The following is a 19229-nucleotide window of genomic DNA, read 5'->3' as shown; positions in this document are numbered from 1 at the left end:
CAACCTCCCCCACATAATTTGTTGGTACCCATCAGGGATGAATGGCTGGGGATAAAACTAACATAAGTAGGAAGAACTTTCCAGTAGATTAAGACCCGTTGTTCTAACAGAAAGAGATTGTGGGAACTATTAAAAATACATTCACTGAAGGATTGGGGGTGGGAAGGACAGAGAAGCAAAGGAGATGGACAGAAACAGGCAGCAGACACTCTCAAAGAAACCGTTCACCTTAGAGATATTATATTAGGACTGCATTAGTGTCATTGTTTCTCTTCCTTTCCTAACTGATTTTCAGAGTCAGAAGAAACATGGAGAAGGGATAAAAGGAAAGAGTGTCATGATGACCCAATCGCTGTTATGGGGTAAGGCCAGCACGGCCCAACTGTGGCAAAGAGAAAAGGAAGAAAGGCTGACAACACAATGGCTAAGGGACAAACTGTGGAGGAAGCAAAATAAGAGAGGCCCACAAGGTAGGTCCCCAAAAGCAAGTGGCATTTTGCCTAGGTGCTAACTAAGTACCCAGCTACTAGTGGTGCTCACCACTCACTCTGACTCAGAGTTAACCCTTACATCCCCATGTCAGAGTTCTCAAAGACATCTCAGTTGCTAGAGAAGCCATGCATACACCGAGGACTTGCCTTGCAATGACCCGTCTGTGTCTGCCTGGGTCCTGGTGTGAGAACCTCTGACCCTCACCAAAAACCCAGAGCTCTTCCTACCAACTCAAGCTATAAGAAAAGGTCAGACAGATGATGAGCATAGATCTATCTCTTGGACAATGTGGGTGTGGGGAAGGCCCTCTGGGTTACCTGATCCCATTCTTGCTCACAGAAGGGGAAAAGAGCTCATCATACGCGCGAAAGACTCAGAATAAGGCAAGGCTGATGACAAGTCATAGATGCCCTTCATTAAAAACAGCAGCTCCACAATGTGTGTGACAGATGTTAGTTCCTAGGAACGGATCATTCCACGCAAAAAAGATACGAGTCATCTGCAAACAGATCAGGAATCCAGAACTGAGGAGTCCAGGAAGGAACTTTAGAAAGGCAGACTTGAAAACAGCAACACACTCAAAGAAACTTACAAAATATCTACTTATTCTAACTGATATTCTTGTTTTCATTTTGTTTTGAAATGGAGAAAATATATGGGGGGATGAGATGTGGGGAAACAGAAGAAATAGGATAATTAATGGGGAAGGGCATGACCGCTAGTCCCAGCAGACAAGGTGTCTAAATTCTCACAAATGCATGTCAGGTTTGGGTGGAGCTCAGCTGAGGGTCCAAGGGGCAGTATAACAAGGTCCTAAGAGTGAGATCGGTGACTCACACCCCTCCAGCACATGTTCATCTTCAGCTACTTAGAGTACTCAAAGGGAAAAGAGAAGTTGGTTCGCTGATGAGAAATTAGGGCATGGATACAACGAGACTCAGCAAGGTGATGGGTTCAATCACCGCAAAGGAAGTCAGTGGATGGCTTCAAAGACTATCTAGGCATTGACTAAGACAATCTGACACCAGATAAAATGATGCTAGCTCTTAGGATTTTGACCCCTAGCATGGCAAGGTGTCATTTTCAACTTGTCACCAACCCAAACCAGGGCACTAGCAGGTATATACTCTTCAGCAAAGCAGTGTGGGATCTGCAATCACTGGCAGGTAGCTAAAACCCATCTCCGGGATTGTGGCTCATCCCTACACCTAAGCACCCATCATCATCGAAGGTTACCAAAACATTAGGATTCCGTGTTTCAAGTAATTGCCAAATGTCTTGCCAGAGTGGTATGATAGCTAAAACAACCACTCCCAGCACAAGAATGAAACCAAAAGCTCCCTGGGCTGACCTTTGGTACCAAGTGGACGTTGATAAATATCACCCATGCAGAAATCCTAGAACTGGTACATGAGCAAACAGATCACGTGGGATCTTAGGTGGAACACCTCTCCAGGGCAATTATTTCATTTAAAATTAAAAGATGAGGGGGTGCCTGGGTGGCTTAGTTGGTTAAGTGTCCAACTCTTGACTTCGGCTCAGATCACGGTCTCAGGGTCATGGGATCAAACCCCACATCAGGCTCCACACCCAGCAGGGAGTCCCAGATTCTCATTTTCCTTCTCCCTCTGCCGCTCCCTCCTCTAAAATAAATAAATCTCTAAAAAAACAAACCGAAGATGAAAAGAACAAAGATTATCATAATTGAAACAGTTGTGATGATGATATTTTGAAAATGCGTCCTGTGTCTGGAATCCACAAACCCAACACTGCCAAACCAGGAGTGCATCCTGTTCCGTAAGCTTCCCTTGCTGAAGAACCCTCCTAAGGTTAGTATCTGTGGATCAAATATGAAGGGGAGTCCACTGCCAGTCAGTAGTTGACTTCAGGCCAACCTAAATCAGTGATATGGGGGATAGGAGAGCAAGGATCCCACTCAGATCCCCAAGTGTCCCGGTGGATCCTTACAAATCCTCTGCTTTCCCAGCAGAAATGTCCAGAAGTCAGTTCTAATACAAAGTTGGAAAACCCCAGAAGCCATTGCAGCACCTCAGTGTGCCATGACCCCCTTCCTCTGGGCTGCAGGAAATCTCAGGCATTCTTATGTTCCTAAGTTCAAAACCAAGATTCCCTATCCCACAGATGCAGGAAGACTTATCCCTGCCACACAGGTTCATCCTTAGCTGCTAGAGTCTCCTAGACAGACCGCATACAAAAACGCCCACTGTCTCTGCCTCACGATACTAGCACTAATGAGGTCAAAGCAGAGAGCAACATTAGCTGAAACAGTTTAAAAAGCCAAGTATTTGGAACGCTGATCACAGATGCAAAACTGGCTTTCATGTCAAAGAGTAACAAATAACAAGTGTCTGTTAAATCAATTGTTTTTAATTATGAAAACATGTTTCTACTGAGGCAGGAAGAAAGAACACATTCTTAATTGCCAAAATCATCCAAGTCTTTAGAATCAATTTAATGAACTCTCAATTGTATCGTAATCAAATTAATTAACAATAACACCTCCTATTCTCCTCACTGAGGATATTGAGGCCCAATTAATTCCTAGTTCTCCATAGGCTCTGTTACACATCACCCGAGAATCTGGGAGATCAGTTCCAAAAATATATGGGGTATTTATTAAATCCTGGGCAGAGCTGCCCCGAGGGCAAAGTTGACGGGACAAGCTGGCTATGTCTTGATTAAGGATGGTATCATCTTCTTCCTCTTTACTAATTACATCATTGACATACAGAGGGCATAATCTTAGCACTCACATTTTGCAAGGGCCTAAAGGTCATAAACGACAGATCATTACTTCAATACCCACGACACTGAAGTGAGATATGAGAGGAAGTCTGATGTGTAACCAATATCGGAGGCATGGCCATAAGACCACCACAACAAAATGGACAGAAAATGTGCAGCAGGTATACCAAATACGGGGTCAGGTGATCCTCATTTAGAGTGAGGTGTACGGTTTTTCTCCAAATTACTACATAGGCTGAGATACAGATCCCGGCTTTCCTCTGAGTTCATGTCCCAAGAGATTCCAGTAGGGGCAGGTGGGGTTCACATCTCCTATCTCTTACATCAGCCAAAAAAGTACCATTTTGTCTATATTATTTATTAGGGTCTATATGCAATTCTTTTAACACAAAGAAGCCATGGTGCGAAAAACACTAGGAGCAAAAGAAACGTACATTTGAGGAGTTCCAGCCCCGACTACACGAGGAATCTGAGTTCAAAACCAAAGCTGGCAGAGGGACAGCCCTGCCACATCCTTGGGATCTGCCCACTCCTGGAGCCACTCCGCTCACATTTTTCATCTGCAACACCGCAACATTCAAGCAACCTTAAGAAGCATCCAATAATATGGCTCCACCAACCACGGATTTCTTAATTAAGCCACATGCTCGAGCCAATCAAATAAGAGTGGGTGATGCTGGAATCGAGTCTCAACTCAAAACAAGACAGCCATGATTTCTGCGCCCCAAAATGATCTGGAATATCAGACACTCGAACGGTGGCCTTCTAAAACTCAACGAGATTGCCTAACAAAGCACTCCATACCCTCAGAAAGGAGCTTTTCCACTTTAATGCCCCTCCTGTCAACTATCATTCTAGTGCTTTCAGAACAGTGTGCAAGACCAATGTTTAAGGACTAAAATGAACCTTGTCCAAGAAGGCTCACCGCTCCCACCAAAATTACTCAGAAATGGAACTTCTGGTAGAAATGGCAAGGTGTCTGCAGTGGCAGGGAAAACGAGCAACCGCCCTTTGCCGACCCCTGCGTTCCCACACGTGCAGCTGTCTGCATCAAGGAGGCCTCCCGACTGAGCAGATCGGAGCCCCACACTGCTCAGGCAAAGGCGGAGTGGGGGGCTGCTGGTATGGGCAGGCGGAGGGCTCTGGTGCTTCCCACAAGGCACGAGGGTTGACCTAGGTCTCAACTCCCAAAAGACACAAAAGGCAAAATCCAAATATCATGGGAGAGGCAGAAATGCAGGAATCGAGATCAGGTCACCAGCTTAGGATCGATCAGGAGCACTCAAATCCATGCAACAGGAGAGTTGGAAGAGTAGAGAAAACACCCTGAGGATTGAAGGAATAAGACCAATTAGGCCCATCGGCAAGAAAGGGAAAACACCCGAAACCCTTCACGTCGCTAACTCAGGCTGACCTAAGCACCTAACCTCAGACAGCCTAATCAGTCTCTCTGATTAACACAGACGACTTCTCAAGTAGAAGACTGAAAGCTCATCCATAAATATCAACCAAGACAACCTCAATATGACACGGTCCCACCCCAACCTACCTGCCCACCATCCGCTCCATTCGCCCGAGACGTTGACAGCTTCACTCCAGGGGTACCCCTATAAGTAACAATCCCACTGCCTTCCACCTTTAGGGGTATCAATTTCCTCCCTTTAGATTCCCTCTCATCTGCATTCTTTTCTACTCTTCCCTGTCGACAAGCCCACAGACAGGCAGAAGCAGACCTTCGAGAGTCAATTTGGACACGGTCTGTTAGGAAACAACCGGGAAGCTGGTCGTCCAGCGTGGGTGCAAGGTCTCTGCTGCAGGCAGGGTCACGTGAAGGCCACGCTGTCAGGTGCTAAAGGCTCAGGGCTCCCTCTGTCAGCAGCCTGCATCCGTCACACTGTTCCATTCCAGCCCACGGGCCTGAGCTGCGACCCGCAGCCACTCTTCCTAACGCTTTATTCCTGCCTCCCCGGATTTGCTCTGGCATGCTGATTCTGATCATCGTGGACCTGACTCTGCTGGCTGTTTCTCCCAGATCCCAATTCCTCTGACCCCAGCCCAGAAACGTAATCATCAGCCAGTGGTTATTCCACCATCGTGCAAAATGGGACCTGAAATGAACGTTATTTGCAGAGGATGCTGAGCAAAGCCTGACGTTCCCAACCAGAGTCGAAGGTCGTCCTTCCTGAGCTTCAGAAAATCCTCCAGCAGGAATGGCTTTGCCCTCCACAGCCCCGTGACTCAGTCACTCAAGCAGTTAGACAAACCAGTCATAACACTCCCACCCGCAGAAGAGTTAAGACCTGTTTCCCAGCCGTGTACAATTAAAACTGAAGGGTCAAAACTTTCCCCGTCTTAGGGCCTAATGCAGAACCTCCCTGGCAGCTTGAAGAACTGGCCTCAGGCCAAAAGGTCATGAAATTGTTGTCAGTACAACTCTTACATAGGCTGTGTGTTATCTTGCTGAATCTGATTTATTAGATTGTAACTGGTTTTTAAATTACATCTTGAAGATCACTGTTTCTGGTAACTAACAAATCATCTTGCCAAGCATTTCTTCTATGTGGCAAAATAAATTTGGGGAAGGGTTCCCTCAAAACTAAAAACGAGGAAGAAGAAGAAGAAGAAAAATCAGACTAATACCACAGCTCACTTTCGTACAAATACTGCAAGTAAATCTTAAGGATAATGTATTTCCAAGCTAAGCTTAATATCTAATCCAGTAATCCCTCCACAAGAAAGTGCATATTAAACACTAGTATAGAGGCACTTGAGGTACATTTCTCATTTACCAAAACAATGGAAAACTCACAGGAGTGGGAACCACTGTCTCCTCCTCTTTTAAATCTGCGTAGTCCTTATCTCGAAGCTAAACACCGCGGGTCCTTAGTCATCAAGCTGTCTACCTGGAAAATGTCAAATCGAACTCCTGAACCACACACTGCCTCTGTGTGTGTACTTATCAATGTGGTCCATGGGCCTACATGATAAAGGAACAAACTCTCTCAGGTGTGACAACAAGATACACATTTAAAAACTGTAGGGGAACCTGGGTGGCTCAGTCAGTGAAACGTCTGCCTTTGGCTCAGGTCATGATCTCAGGGTCCTGGGATGGAGCCCCGCAACGGGCTCCCTGCTCAGTGGGGAGCCTGCTTCTCCCTCTCCCTCTGCCCCTCCCTGCTGCTGGTGTTCTCTCTCTCTTTTTCTAATAAATAAAATCTTTAAAAAAATAAAAATTGTAGTAGATGGCATCTATAAATCATCAAATTGGTATTAAGGAAGAAACCCTCTTCAAGGATTGTATGATGTCATGGAATCCAATTGCTATGCCCCACCGACATATCGGTGGAGAGGTCCTATCACCACCCTCCGCATGCTAAACTAACATACTTGCTCAAGAATTCAAGGGGATAAACAAAGGGAGACAGTATCAACTGGGAGGTACAGATGTGACAGTTACCAATCTGGAGGTCCCACAACCACCTCAGAAGTACTTCTTAAGAGCTGGGATTTTTTTTTTTAAGATTTTATTTATTTATTTATTTATTCGACAGAGATAGAGACAGCCAGCGAGAGAGGGAACACAAGCAGGGGGAGTGGGAGAGGAAGAAGCAGGCTCATAGCGGAGGAGCCCGATGTGGGGCTTGATCCCACAATGCCGGGATCACGCCCTGAGCCGAAGGCAGATGCTTAACCGCTGTGCCACCCAGGCGCCCCTAGAGCTGGGATTTTTAAAGGGATTCCAACAGGGCTCTCAAAATAAGGTCAAATTGCAAGTGGCAGACAGCAATTTCCTATATTCACTCTTAAATTCCTTCAAAACTTGAACAAGCATCGCACAGTTCCAAATGTTCTCAAATTAAGAAAAACTTTTTTCAAGTCACAATGAAGTCCCTCCCTTCTCTACTTTGAAAACCTACGGACCATGGCTCAAGTCTGTCCAGATTACTAAAACAGATTATGATGTTGATCAACATGGTAAAGCAGAGAGCACAGACTGAAAAAAAGCAGTATGTATTTATTTAAAAGTTCTTTCTGTAGCATCTGGAAGAAAGTTTAGAACTTCAGTTATATAGGCCCGCTCCCCCTTAAGACCCAGCCAAGGAAAAGCAGAAGTCACGCACAGGTAGCTCAGAAGAGCAATGCGACACTCGTCCAAAAGGATGTAAACAAAATGACTTTCCACTTACACTGCAGTGGCATAAATAAAAATGGAGAAATCATTTCACATTGCAAGAAAAACACTATCTTATTTCAACAGATAATCCAAAGCAGAGGTCTTAGCCTGTGCTTCCTTAGAGGTCCACCAGTTCTATGCAAAATCTGGTCAACGTATGCATCATCCTAAGAAAAAAGTCTATAGGTGTCAGCACATCACGAAAGAACGATGACCAAAAACAAGGTTAAGAACCTATAAGGAGAATCATAAAATTTTTCCCCGTCATTAATTTCTCATTAGTTTCATATGACCCAACAAACAGAAACGCTCAACAATGAAGGAGGCAAACAAGGTTAGAGTAACATTTTGCTCACAATAAACTTCAGCACAGACAGCATTTCATATTAATGTGATACAAATCCACTCCCAAAAGTCAATTATGAAACTGAGGCTCCTCCCCTATCAGGTCAGTGTGACAAACTCTCCAAATAGGGCGTTGACAGGAAGATGAGTAGCTCAGACCGTCTGTAGACCCATTCTCAATTGTGTAAACTGAGGCGTTACTGGTTCCCCAAGGATTTTAAGTTGGATAAGGGAACGACCATATCTCATTTGTCCTTTTTCTTTTTAAACTGCTGCCCCCAACACTGTCGATCTTCCCGTAAGATCTTACACACAGCAAACCTCAGTTCAACATCTAAACAGACGAACACATTACAACTACACGGGCCCACAGGCGTCGGATGGAAACCATCGGTTCATAACAGGTACCCACGTCAGCCTGCCAGGTACAGTCTATGGGCCAATCTCCATTTCTGGCCATTTTTGATTTTCTTTTTTTTTTTAAATGAACATATGAAGTGGCATGGCACTCACAGTAAGGACAGAAGGTGACAGCGTTATCACAAGGTATGCATTTCGATACAACCTTCAAGCCGGGGAACAGGGCAGTACTGAGTGGAGATGAAATAAACAGTCAGGAGCTGAGCCGGTCAGGACCGAGTAAGGTTGAGGTTAGTGGCAACAGCATGTGCGTGGTTTCCAGGAAACCTTCAGTGAGACTGCTGTTAGCCCTAGCCCCGCACCTTGCCCAACCCAGTGCACTGCCTCTTCTTCCAGCTCCCCGCCTGGCTCAGGGCAGCACTGCCCTGCTCCCAGGGGTGCAGCCGCCCGGCCTGAACTCACCTTGGCAGTGGAAGGGCCTGAAGTTTAAAACACGTTAATGCATCACGCCAAAAGTGCAGTGAACATGCGCGCTTCATACACTCGTGTTTCCAGAGCGATAGCAAACATGCCACCAACAAGACAACCTCTGTACAAAACACCCTCAAAGGATTTGGAGAAACAGTTGTACAAACACCCATGTTTACCACACAAGCAAGAACAGAACAACAGGGGTATCACTACACCAAGAAATTGCACCTAATGGAGGAAAGCGCCAAAAAGAATGATGGGCATCACCTACTTTAACTGCCATTATTTGCCCACTTGGTTTGTGGACCATTTTGTTGACAGAACCATAAGCTCCTCGTCCAATTTCTCCAAGGTCTTTCAAGTCCTCCGCAGTGAAATCCCAGTGTTGCTCAGGGGAGATCTTCAGTTTTCCTGACGATTCAATGCTGTGTGTTCTCAGTCTCTCTCTGTTAAAATATTGGGAAGCAATTTTTCCACATTTTAAATAGGTTTTGACTTTTTTCTTATAGCTAGCACTGATGAATGCGTGGGAAAATCTGTTTTTCAAGTTGCTAACACAGTCTGACCTCCAGGTTTTTGGAGTTTTTTGTTTACGTCGTCTTGGTTTTTTACACACTGAACTCATTAAGAAAGGCCTAAACTTAGGGAGTCAATAAACACAGCTTTAATGCGATTCAGAAAACCAAGTTTCCAGTTACTGAAGAAAGGAATTCTGTAGACCAGTTTTCATTTCCAAATACAAGATCTTTTTCAAACTGTGCAAAACTGCGTTATCCAGTGCAGAATCCCAGGAGCTATGAACCTCATTTCCAAAAAGTTCTTATCCTACCTTACCTGACATCGATGACCCCAGGCCCTCCATCCTTAGTACAGCTGCTACTGAACTTTGCTGGATATTAGAATGACCTGGCGAGATTCTTAAAATCCAGATGCCCAGGTAACATCTCACAGCAATTAAATCAGAATATCTGGGGACAAGAGTCAAAGCACAGTATTTTTAAAGATCCCCAGGTGATTTGGGCCATGTTTGGGAACTAGCACCTTACCACACTGCCCTGTTCCTGCTAACGCCACGCTGAGGTAGGCGGATAGTTAAATGAATGGCCAGCTGGTTCTAAGAGAAAAACTGTCATGGACCAATCAAATCTGAAACCCTTCAGCCTAGATATAGCGATGAGGTGAAAAACAAATGCTTTGTGGACAAAAATCTCGTTGTGGATTTTCATGAAATTAAAACAACATCTCCAAAATTCCAACCTGGAGATCAAAGCATTAACCTGTAATCATGCTTTGTAAAAAAGCAAATCCAATGAAAAATGTAAAAACAATCTCATTCCTCTCTCTCTCCTCCTGCCCCCCCAACACACCAATGGGTAGGAATGAACTGGATCAAACTAGAGCATGCAAGATACATAGAGAAAAAGATTCCACTGACAATCATCTATGTTTTGTCAATTTCATATTAAGTGGTTGGACTCTTTAAAATCTGATCTGGTAATAAAAGCAAGAAAAATTTACATGCTTGGTTATTTATTTTTCTTCTTGAAAAATTTAGAAATGTTTTCTCAGGTTAGCAGAACTGTTTTTGTAGCTACTTTTAAGGTTCTCAAAATATTCAGAATTTTAAAATCATTTCCCCAGAATTATCGTATGTACTAATATTAATAGTAACCATGATTCAGGGTTATAGTTCAAAGACTAATACACTTTGTCTAAATAACCACGTAGTGCATCCAAATGCCAGATTCCCAGATCATAATAAGTCAAAATACCAGTTTTATTCACAGAAGCTCTTTTCTGCTTACAACATACTCTCACCAGTCAAGCCTACTGACTAATTTTCTTAGCAATCTTTTTCATGACATAGAAATATCCTAACACAAAGGAGTTCATTTGCAATAATTATTGTTCTATGATCACTGGCAAGTAAACACCATCTGTGTGGCTCAGTTCAACCAATGGTGAAATAAATACACAGCACTGGCCAATCACTGAGGGTAGCTGAAAAAAAGTTAGTTTCAATTACGTGCAAATTGGAAGCAACATTTTTACATTATTCACTAATTCATGGGGTGTGGCAAATGGGCTCTAAGGTGATTCCCATGAGCTGCACTTCCCTGGGGTTCACAGCACTGCGTAAGCTCCTCTTTCTGAGTGTGGACAAGACCCACAACTTGCTTCTAGCCAACAGAATACAGCAAAGGATGTCAATCTCATGAATACATTGTGTTAGATAGCATCTGTTGCTGGCATTCCTGAGACATGGAGTATTTCACTACTATATAAACCACACAACAAGTTATAATATTAATTATTATTGTAAGATCAATTTTTAGAATTATGGAATATCTTCTAATAGCTTGATTACTGCTACTTGATAATCTGCTGTGTAGTCTCTGGATGAGGTCTTTTTTTTTTTTTTTTGAAAGTGAACAGATTGACAGCTAAGGGATGCAAGTTATCTTCTTGGGCTAACACAAATGTTCAAAAACTGAGTAAGCTGACAGGAGCATAACTCTGAATACAGGAAAAGCAACTGAAGTGTATAGTCTAAGGGGTAAATTGTATGGTACATGAATTAGATCTCAATAAAGCTGCTAAAACAAAAGATGAACAGCAGAGTGTGGCTATTCCCCAGAGTCCATCTTCTCATTTAACAGAAAAAGTTGTGAAAACCAGAGAAAAACATGCTATGGTTATGCCATCATGAAGGCAAGTTCCTGGAGTCTCCACTCATACAAGGCTGGCCATCTTTCCTGTGAGACTGAGTCCAATTTCACAGTCATTGTTTGAAGAGTTAGTCCAATCCCAATGGCTTCCAAAGAAGGAGTGGACAGAGATGTGGCACTGTGGTGACCACACCTAGAAGCCTGACCTGACCTTTTACCATTACACTGGAGCAGTCAATCACAGAGGCAACTGTACTGAGTGTCCAAAACCTTGGCAGCAGTTTTTTACCTTGGGGCAAATGTGTCAAACAGGGTTTAAGTGCTACTTCTACTAGACAGGGTCGAAAATTCCCATATTTCATATTAATTTCTTACCTGAAATTTAGTTCAGCTCAACGCCACTAACCTGTAAGTTAGCCCCAATGCCTCTGCCTCATCAGTAACTAAGTTCAGCCTCTGACTTTTTATTTACTCTTATATTCATCCTTCTGAAATGCATATAAAGTGCTCCACATGAGCAATTCTTAACCCAAGCATCTCACCACTCCCTCTGTTGGGCTCTCTTCAAGAAACAAGGAAGGGACTGAGGTTCCAAGGCTCAAATTCACCCAAATCTCATAGAGGACCACAATCACCAGCCCCATATCTAACCACGTACACAGAAAAGTCCCTAAGTAAATCGGTAACATTCTCCTCTGGATTTAAAGGTCTTTAATATGAAAACAAGTTAGAGTGGTCTTTGTTGTAATAGGTCTTGTAATTAGACTATCGAATGATACACATTCTAGTTTAAAAATTAGCTATACACTTGTATTTTTTAATGCCTACAGATCACGAATCTGATTGAAAGGGCACCTCTGCTGAACACAGTATTTCCAACAGCAGCATTTGGGGATAGACATTAACACCAGGGAAGCTGTTCCAATACAGACTGATGTCACCATTACAGTATTTTCTCCCATATAAAGGTAAGTAGAACTCTAGTGGCAATAATAAACTTTGGTGAAATCTACAGACACAAAGGTCTGAAACCTAAAAAAAACCAAACACAATAAACTTTACTAATTGATTGGAATCAAATTTGGAAAATCAATTCATGGACACGCTGCATCTTACTACCAGATTCATGGATTATCATAAATAGGCTGGGTCCATGTCCCCTGTGGTTAGTATGTTCACGTTCCTTTTCAAAAGACTCTATTCCCTGGTTTTGTAAAGGGATGACACAGGAATGACCAAATAAATAAATAAATAAAATTTTAAAAAATAAAAAAATTAAAAAATAATAAATAAAATAAAGATTCTAAGGCTTACCTCTTCCAATTGTTTAAGGGAACACTTTTTCCCCTCCCCCATGGTTCGTCTTTCCATGGAGAGGGATCGGGTCTGTCACCCGAGCCTTTACTGACTGACCAGCGAACGTGGAAGAAGAAACTGAACACACTCGGTTCAGTTCCCCTCTTTTGAAGCCAGACGTCCTCCAGAGAGGGTACATATGCTCTGGCTATTCCTCTGCCATGCCTTATAAGAGGCTGCCACTCAAGGGATGGGTAAGTCTAATTATGTGGGGCCAGGAGGAGTTAGCGAACTATTCTGGCTTCAAATACAGAGCTACATTTCCAATCTTATCAAGAAAGCCTGGGTGACTCAGTCAGTGAAGCATCTGCCTTCAGGTCAGGTCATGATCCTGGGGTCCTGGGATAGAGCCCCGCATCAGGCTCCCTACTCCCCGCTCATGATATCACTCTCTCTCTCTCAAATAAATAAAATCTTAAAAAAAAAAAAAAGACTACGATAAATCTTGGGGCGCCGGCATGGCTCAGTTAAGAGTCTGACTCTTGGTTTCGGCTCAGGCTCAGGTCATGATCTCAGGTCATGAGATCAAGCCCTGCTTCAGGCTCCATCTCAGGCAGGGAGTCTGCTTGGGATTCTCTCCCTCTCCCCCCCCAACCTGGCACACAGGTAAGCCCACTCTCTCTCAAATAAATAAATAAATTCTTTAAAAAAAGAAAAAAGAATATGATAAATCTTATAATCTCCTATGTCTGGCTCCTGCATCTCTCTCAATTGGTGCCAAACAAAAATGGAAAGGAGGCTTTTTCATTTTTTACTGGACTTCCATATACCCAAAACACAAAATTTTAAAAAATGTTAAAGTATTGGATAGTAAGAAAATGAAATGCAATCATGCAATTTCTCGAGTTCAGAGAGAATAAATGATTTCCATGTCACCTAAGAGCTTCCAGGCGCCAAGAGTTTCAGAGCTCTGCCAACTGACCCTACAACCTACAACCAACCCCCTTTAGCCCCCTTGCAGAAGTTCATAGAAGTATAAAAGACAAATATTGTTAGTGACCTGAGTTATACCTGTAGCTTCAAAGCCCTGGTTTATTCCACTTCTAGAAAAAGCTCACCAAGAGTCTCAAGGGCAACAAGGAGATGATGTGCAGTCTGCTGATGGTGATTTCCGTCCTAAAATACAAGTTCTGCCCTAAACTAAAGCAGGCCTAGAGAAAAAAATATATGAACAGCAGAAAACACACTCAAGAAGACGACTGGGAAAAAGCAAAAACCAGCAGCAAGGTAAAACTGCCTTTAGCTACACTCTTAAGGACAAAAAGGTTTCCTGACTTCTCTTTGGGGTATCACTTTCTTGAGAATGGAGACTGTGTTTTATCAGCAATAACTTCTAACTCTCTCTCCCCCTCCCAGTTCTCCATGGGTAATCTTCTACAGAGTATCCTGAGCTGCTGCTTTCAGTGAATACTCCACAGGGCTCCAGCCTCAAGCACCTGATGATGCCATCCACCCAGGGAACTGAGCCCGCTGCCACCCAACCCCCATCCTTTTCTTCCTGGTAAGTTCTTCCTTTGCTGGGGCAGCAATACACCCAGCTAACATGCTACACTTCCTGCTATGGGATGAATTGTGCCCAAGCCCTTATCCTCTCTTGCCAAAATTTATGTCAAAGCCTTAACCTCCACTGTGACTGTATGGGAGACAGGGCCTATAAGAAGGTTAAGTAAGGTTAAATGAGGTCATAGGATGGAGCCCTGATCTGATATAGGATTAGTGTCCTTATAAGAAGGACACCACACAGTTGTTCCTAGTGGAGAGTGTCTCTCCCCCACCCTCATGCTTACGCAAAGGTCATGTGAGCAAGATGGCGGCCACCTACAAGCCAAGAGAAGAATCCTCAGAATGAAGCCCACCTTGTCAGCACCCTGATCTGCCCAGCCTCCAGAACCACTGGAAATAAATTTCTGTTGTTTAAGCCACCCGATCTGTAGTATTTTGTTATGATGGCCCAAGCAGACAAAGAAGTCAAACCTCCTTGCAGTTAGAAGCAGTAATATAAATGGAGTATTTAAAAGGAGCTGACCCAGCTGGAAGGAAGGTTTTTTTTTTTTCCTTCCTCCCTCCCCCATCTCCTTCTTATTGCCTAGAATGTTGGTGATGGCCGGAGTTCCAGCCACCCACAAGGCCCTTGACAAGGGAAATCACGTACTGAGAATGAGGGAGCAAAAAATTAAAGCTCTCTCGACTCTGATGACCGTGAAGCCATTACACCAACCCTAGGCCTGCCTACCTCCAGACTGCATCTCCAGAAAGAAAGAAACTGTCTGATTTAAGCCATCATTTGTCTTCATGTTGTTTATATGCAAACTGACTCATTTCCAGTTAATACAGCCCCTAACACTATTTTATTTCCCAGGGACTGTCCTGGAAGGAGGTATCCAGCATCTGGAAGTGGCGGGGAGAGAGGGAACAGGCCACAGTTTGGTCATCACACTGACTGGGAAGTGCTATGAGCATTTAGTATGACGGCCAATGACGCGACTGGCTTCAGACCCACAGGCCAGTTACAAACAGGACAAAAACACTTCTTGAATAAAATCCTTAGCTCTGGTATCCCTGATTTCTTACAGCCCATCTAAATCCCATACCTAATCTTTTGTGTTCCCAGAGACCAGCAGTTCCCTACTTAGGGCAAACAACACACACGTAGATAGACAGAAACAACTGACACAGATACTATGGGCATCGCAAACAAGTGGAATAGGTGTGCTTTTTACAAAACATGCAAAATGATGGGTAGAATGCTCGAATCTACGCAATACAGACCTTATTAAAATACAACTCAATATACAGAAATTACTTTTTGAAACCAGGGGATCATTTTGTTACATAAAAATCTGAAAACTGTAATTTCTGAGCCCACATGTTTGCACAGAAGTCCTTTGTGTACCTTCTTTGACGGCCGATCCTCTGGATAGAAATGACCAATTTGTCTAGTTACTACTTAGCGAACCACTGCATTCTAGCCATCATCCTTTCACTGCCCCAGACTCATTTACACATTTCTGAAATCCTACAGACTCCCCCCCAAAAAAAACACAAAAAACTGTGATATAATGTTCAGAGCACTCATCAGACTGGGCACTGAGAAAAGCTTTATTTCTATCTAAAGTGTCTAATAAAGCTGCCCGGGGCTTTGCGCATAGGTGGGTCGACCTGTTTTCTGAAGAATTACAGGTGCCCCCACCCTCTGCTAAATCCAGGGTTCTGCTGTGCTAATCCAGCAGCAGGACAAGTACTCAAACCTCTTTTCTCACCAGACCATGTCATCCTAAATCCCTCCTAAAGCCACACAGGTAAAAGAGAAAGGAAAAACGGAAAACTCCATCATAATCCAGAGGAAGCCACTCTCGACAATTCAGCACGTACCCTCTGTGTCTTTCTGTACTACGGGGACAGGTTACAAAATGAGATCTCATGCCTATTGCTTGATAGACTTCATATGATTCTGACCTTTTAGCCCTGACCTGGTCCACATGGTCACTTGCTGTGCGGCATGGCTCGTCGGCCCTGAGTCAGTGGCACCAGCAGCCAGTGCCCACAGAGCCCAGGCCGCAGCACGCTTTCCCTCATGCCAGCCTGAAAGGTGAGAAGGGTGAGAGCACACTTTTAAGTTGCATTTTGATTTCTTACCCTTGGAGTCGGACACTCTTCGCCATCTGGTGAACAAGTGTTTCTTCGTTGGTTAACTGCCTGAGGGAACTCCCCTGAGCCCTCCTTGCCCAGCGTTTGCTTTGCTGCTGCTGCTTCTGACAGACATCCTTTATTAACATGCAGATTGACTCTTGGTCCTGCATTGTAAATATTTCTCCAGGGCGCTGTCTACCTCCCCATTCTATTTATGAATTTATATATGTAAAAAAATCAGGGAGCGCCTGGGGGGCTCCGTTGGTTGAGCGTCGGACTTTGATTTTGGCTCAGGTCATGATCTCAGGGTCATGAGATCAAGCCCCGCATCGGGCGTGCCCAGAGTGTGCTTAAGATTCTCTCTCTCCCTCCGTCCCTTACCCATGCCCCCCACCCCACGGGTGCACACGCAGCACTCTCTCTCTGAAATAAACAAAAATCTTTTTTAAAAAATTCAGAAATGTGTATGCTTTCAAATCGATCACTCCATTCCATTCTTTTCTTTTGCTATCATGCAGTATCCTTTAAGTTCACTTGCACGTGTGACGTGGACTTCATTCCACCACTGCATTTTCAGTTTCCTGGCAACGTCGTCTTTTCTCTATCACCCTATCAGTAATCCTGTTCCCCATTTGTCCACATTTGCTCTCCCCTCGAGATCTGTCAATCCTCTCTTTATAAACACCATGACGACTTCTATTCTAATAGGAATGCTGCAAAATATCACATTCGGAGATGCTCTTTGCCCCAAAGTCATGAAGATATGGCTCCCCAGTTCCCTAATTCCTGCTCCCATCTCACAAGGAGGATCCGTGTGGCACTTGTGCCTGGGCGACTGCACAGCATCAGCACACAGACTTCCTCTCACACCTGAAACAACTACACAAAACAGACAAAATACAAGACGGTCTTGAAGACACTGGACATCAGACAACAAAGGGCACTGAACTCCGACAGACAAGAAATACACAAGGTGAGCCCTATAACTGCCCCCAGCTTCCTGCCTGGAAGGGCTCACAGACTGCGATGGGGGTCAGGGGGCTCTTGCCAGTATTCCTGTGTTGAGGAGCTGGATCTGAGCACCTGAGGAGACCAAGGGAGCTAGAGTCCGAGAGCAGAATACCGGATAAGAGAGAGCTGCACAGAAAGAGAAGTCCACAAATATGTGCAGAGCCCTCCTTGGTCAGCACACTCTTACAAAGAACCATCCAAAAGGATTAGCGGGAAAATACCCAGGCTGGAGCAGTACTCAGAACAGCCACCAAAGCTAAAATGAAAGACCCAAAGGATCCAACTATTTCCAAGTAACTTAACCGAAGAACAAAGCTTAGAAATATTTATAAGAATGCAAAACCAGGGGTGCCTGGGTGGCTCAGTTGATGAAGCGTCTGCCTTTGGCTCAGTTCATGATCTCAGGATCCTGGGATTGAGCCCCATGTGTGGCTCCCTGCTCAGCAGGGAGTCTGCTTCTCCCTCTCCCTCTGCCCCTCTCCCCACTCATGCTCTCTCCCTCTCTCTCTCTCAAATAAATAAAAATCTTAAAAAAGAAGAAGAAGAAGAATACAAAAACATCCAGCACCCAATATCTGGCCTGCAACCTAAAACTCACCCAGTATGCAGAGAAGCAAAATTACACAACCCAAACCAAAGAGAAAAATCGGTCAGTTCTAACGGATTCAGAAATGACAGGGATGCTAGAATTAGTAGACAAGGACACTGAAACTGTGTTGATTACTGTATTCTAAGTGTTTGAGAAACTAAAGGACAGAGAGAATACATTAAACAAACATGGAATATACAAAAAAGAGCCAAATCAAACATCTAGATAGAAAAGCTACAGCAGGGGCGCCTGGGTGGCGCAATCGTTAAGCGTCTGCCTTCGGCTCAGGGCGTGATCCCAGCGTTCTGGGATCGAGCCCCACATCAGGCTTCTCCGCTGGGAGCCTGCTTCTTCCTCTCCCACTCCCCCTGCTTGTGTTCCCTCTCTCGCTGGCTGTCTGTCAAATAAATAAATAAAATCTTTAAAAAAAAAAAGAAAAGAAAAGAAAAGCTACAGCAGGGTAGGAGGAAACTTGGGGATGATGGGTATGTTCACTACCTTGCCTGTAGCGATGGTTTCACAGGTGTGTGCACATCAAAACTTAGCAAACCGTACACTTCAACTACGCACAGTTTATTGTACGTCAATTATACCTCAATGAAATGGATAGGAAAGAGAAAAAAGAGAGAAAGAGATTGTCTTTGAGCCTCACTCTTCTTGTGTGAAAGGGATTTGTCTATCCTGTGTCTATAGTTCAAACCATGCCTATGGTTCTAAGCTTCCAGGGCTCAGCCTATTACCAATCAGAGCATGCACTGCTCCAAAGGCAAATTCTCCTCTCCTGATCTCGCTGCTCTTCAACTGACGTAGCAAATATAAGAACATAATCCTCGTCTATGTCGCTACCACAACCCTTCTCTGTGTCCACCCAATACACTACTCAGAATGACCACCCCGTCCAAATGCTATGTGCCTGCATCTATCTCGCCTCCTTCCTCCCACCCCTCCCCATGGTTATTTTCCGGCAGTCAATATTGGGGGGGGGGGGCGGGCAGGGAAGGGGTAAAGGTGCTCTGTCTTTGAAACTAGTGGCTCAGAAGGAGAAACCCTCTGTAAATTTTTCTTTATTCCTATAGGGATCCAATACAGAGTTTAGCATCAAACTGTCTTAATTTTCTGTGCTTGATATATTCATCCTTGTTTCTTTTTTTTTTTTTTTAAAGATTTTATTTATTTATTTGACAGAGAGACAGTCAGCGAGAGAGGGAACACAAGCAGGGGGAGTGGGAGAGGAAGAAGCAGGCTCCCAGCGGAGAAGCCTGATGTGGGGCTCGATCCCAGAACGCTGGGATCACGCCCTGAGCCGAAGGCAGACGCTTAACGATTGCGCCACCCAGGCGCCCCTGCTGTAGCTTTTCTATCTAGA

At 44.2% G+C, this 19229-nt stretch overlaps 1 protein-coding gene across 1 annotated transcript in view; it reads right to left on the bottom strand.

The window, feature by feature from the left end:
• MAP2K4 (mitogen-activated protein kinase kinase 4) overlaps positions 1-19229 on the bottom strand; it is a 133413-nt gene that overhangs the window by 55956 nt on the left and 58228 nt on the right. The window contains exon 3 of the mRNA XM_040630050.1: positions 8880-9054. Within this exon, the coding sequence (XP_040485984.1) occupies positions 8880-9054 (175 nt within the window). The remainder of the gene's footprint in view (positions 1-8879; positions 9055-19229) is intronic.

This window comes from Ursus maritimus, unplaced genomic scaffold (assembly GCF_017311325.1).
Source record: "Ursus maritimus isolate PB19 unplaced genomic scaffold, ASM1731132v1 scaffold_14, whole genome shotgun sequence".
NCBI classification, from domain to species: Eukaryota; Metazoa; Chordata; class Mammalia; order Carnivora; family Ursidae; genus Ursus; species Ursus maritimus.
Note: the sequence above shows the minus strand (reverse complement) of the source record. Positions and strands in the feature narration are given on the sequence as shown.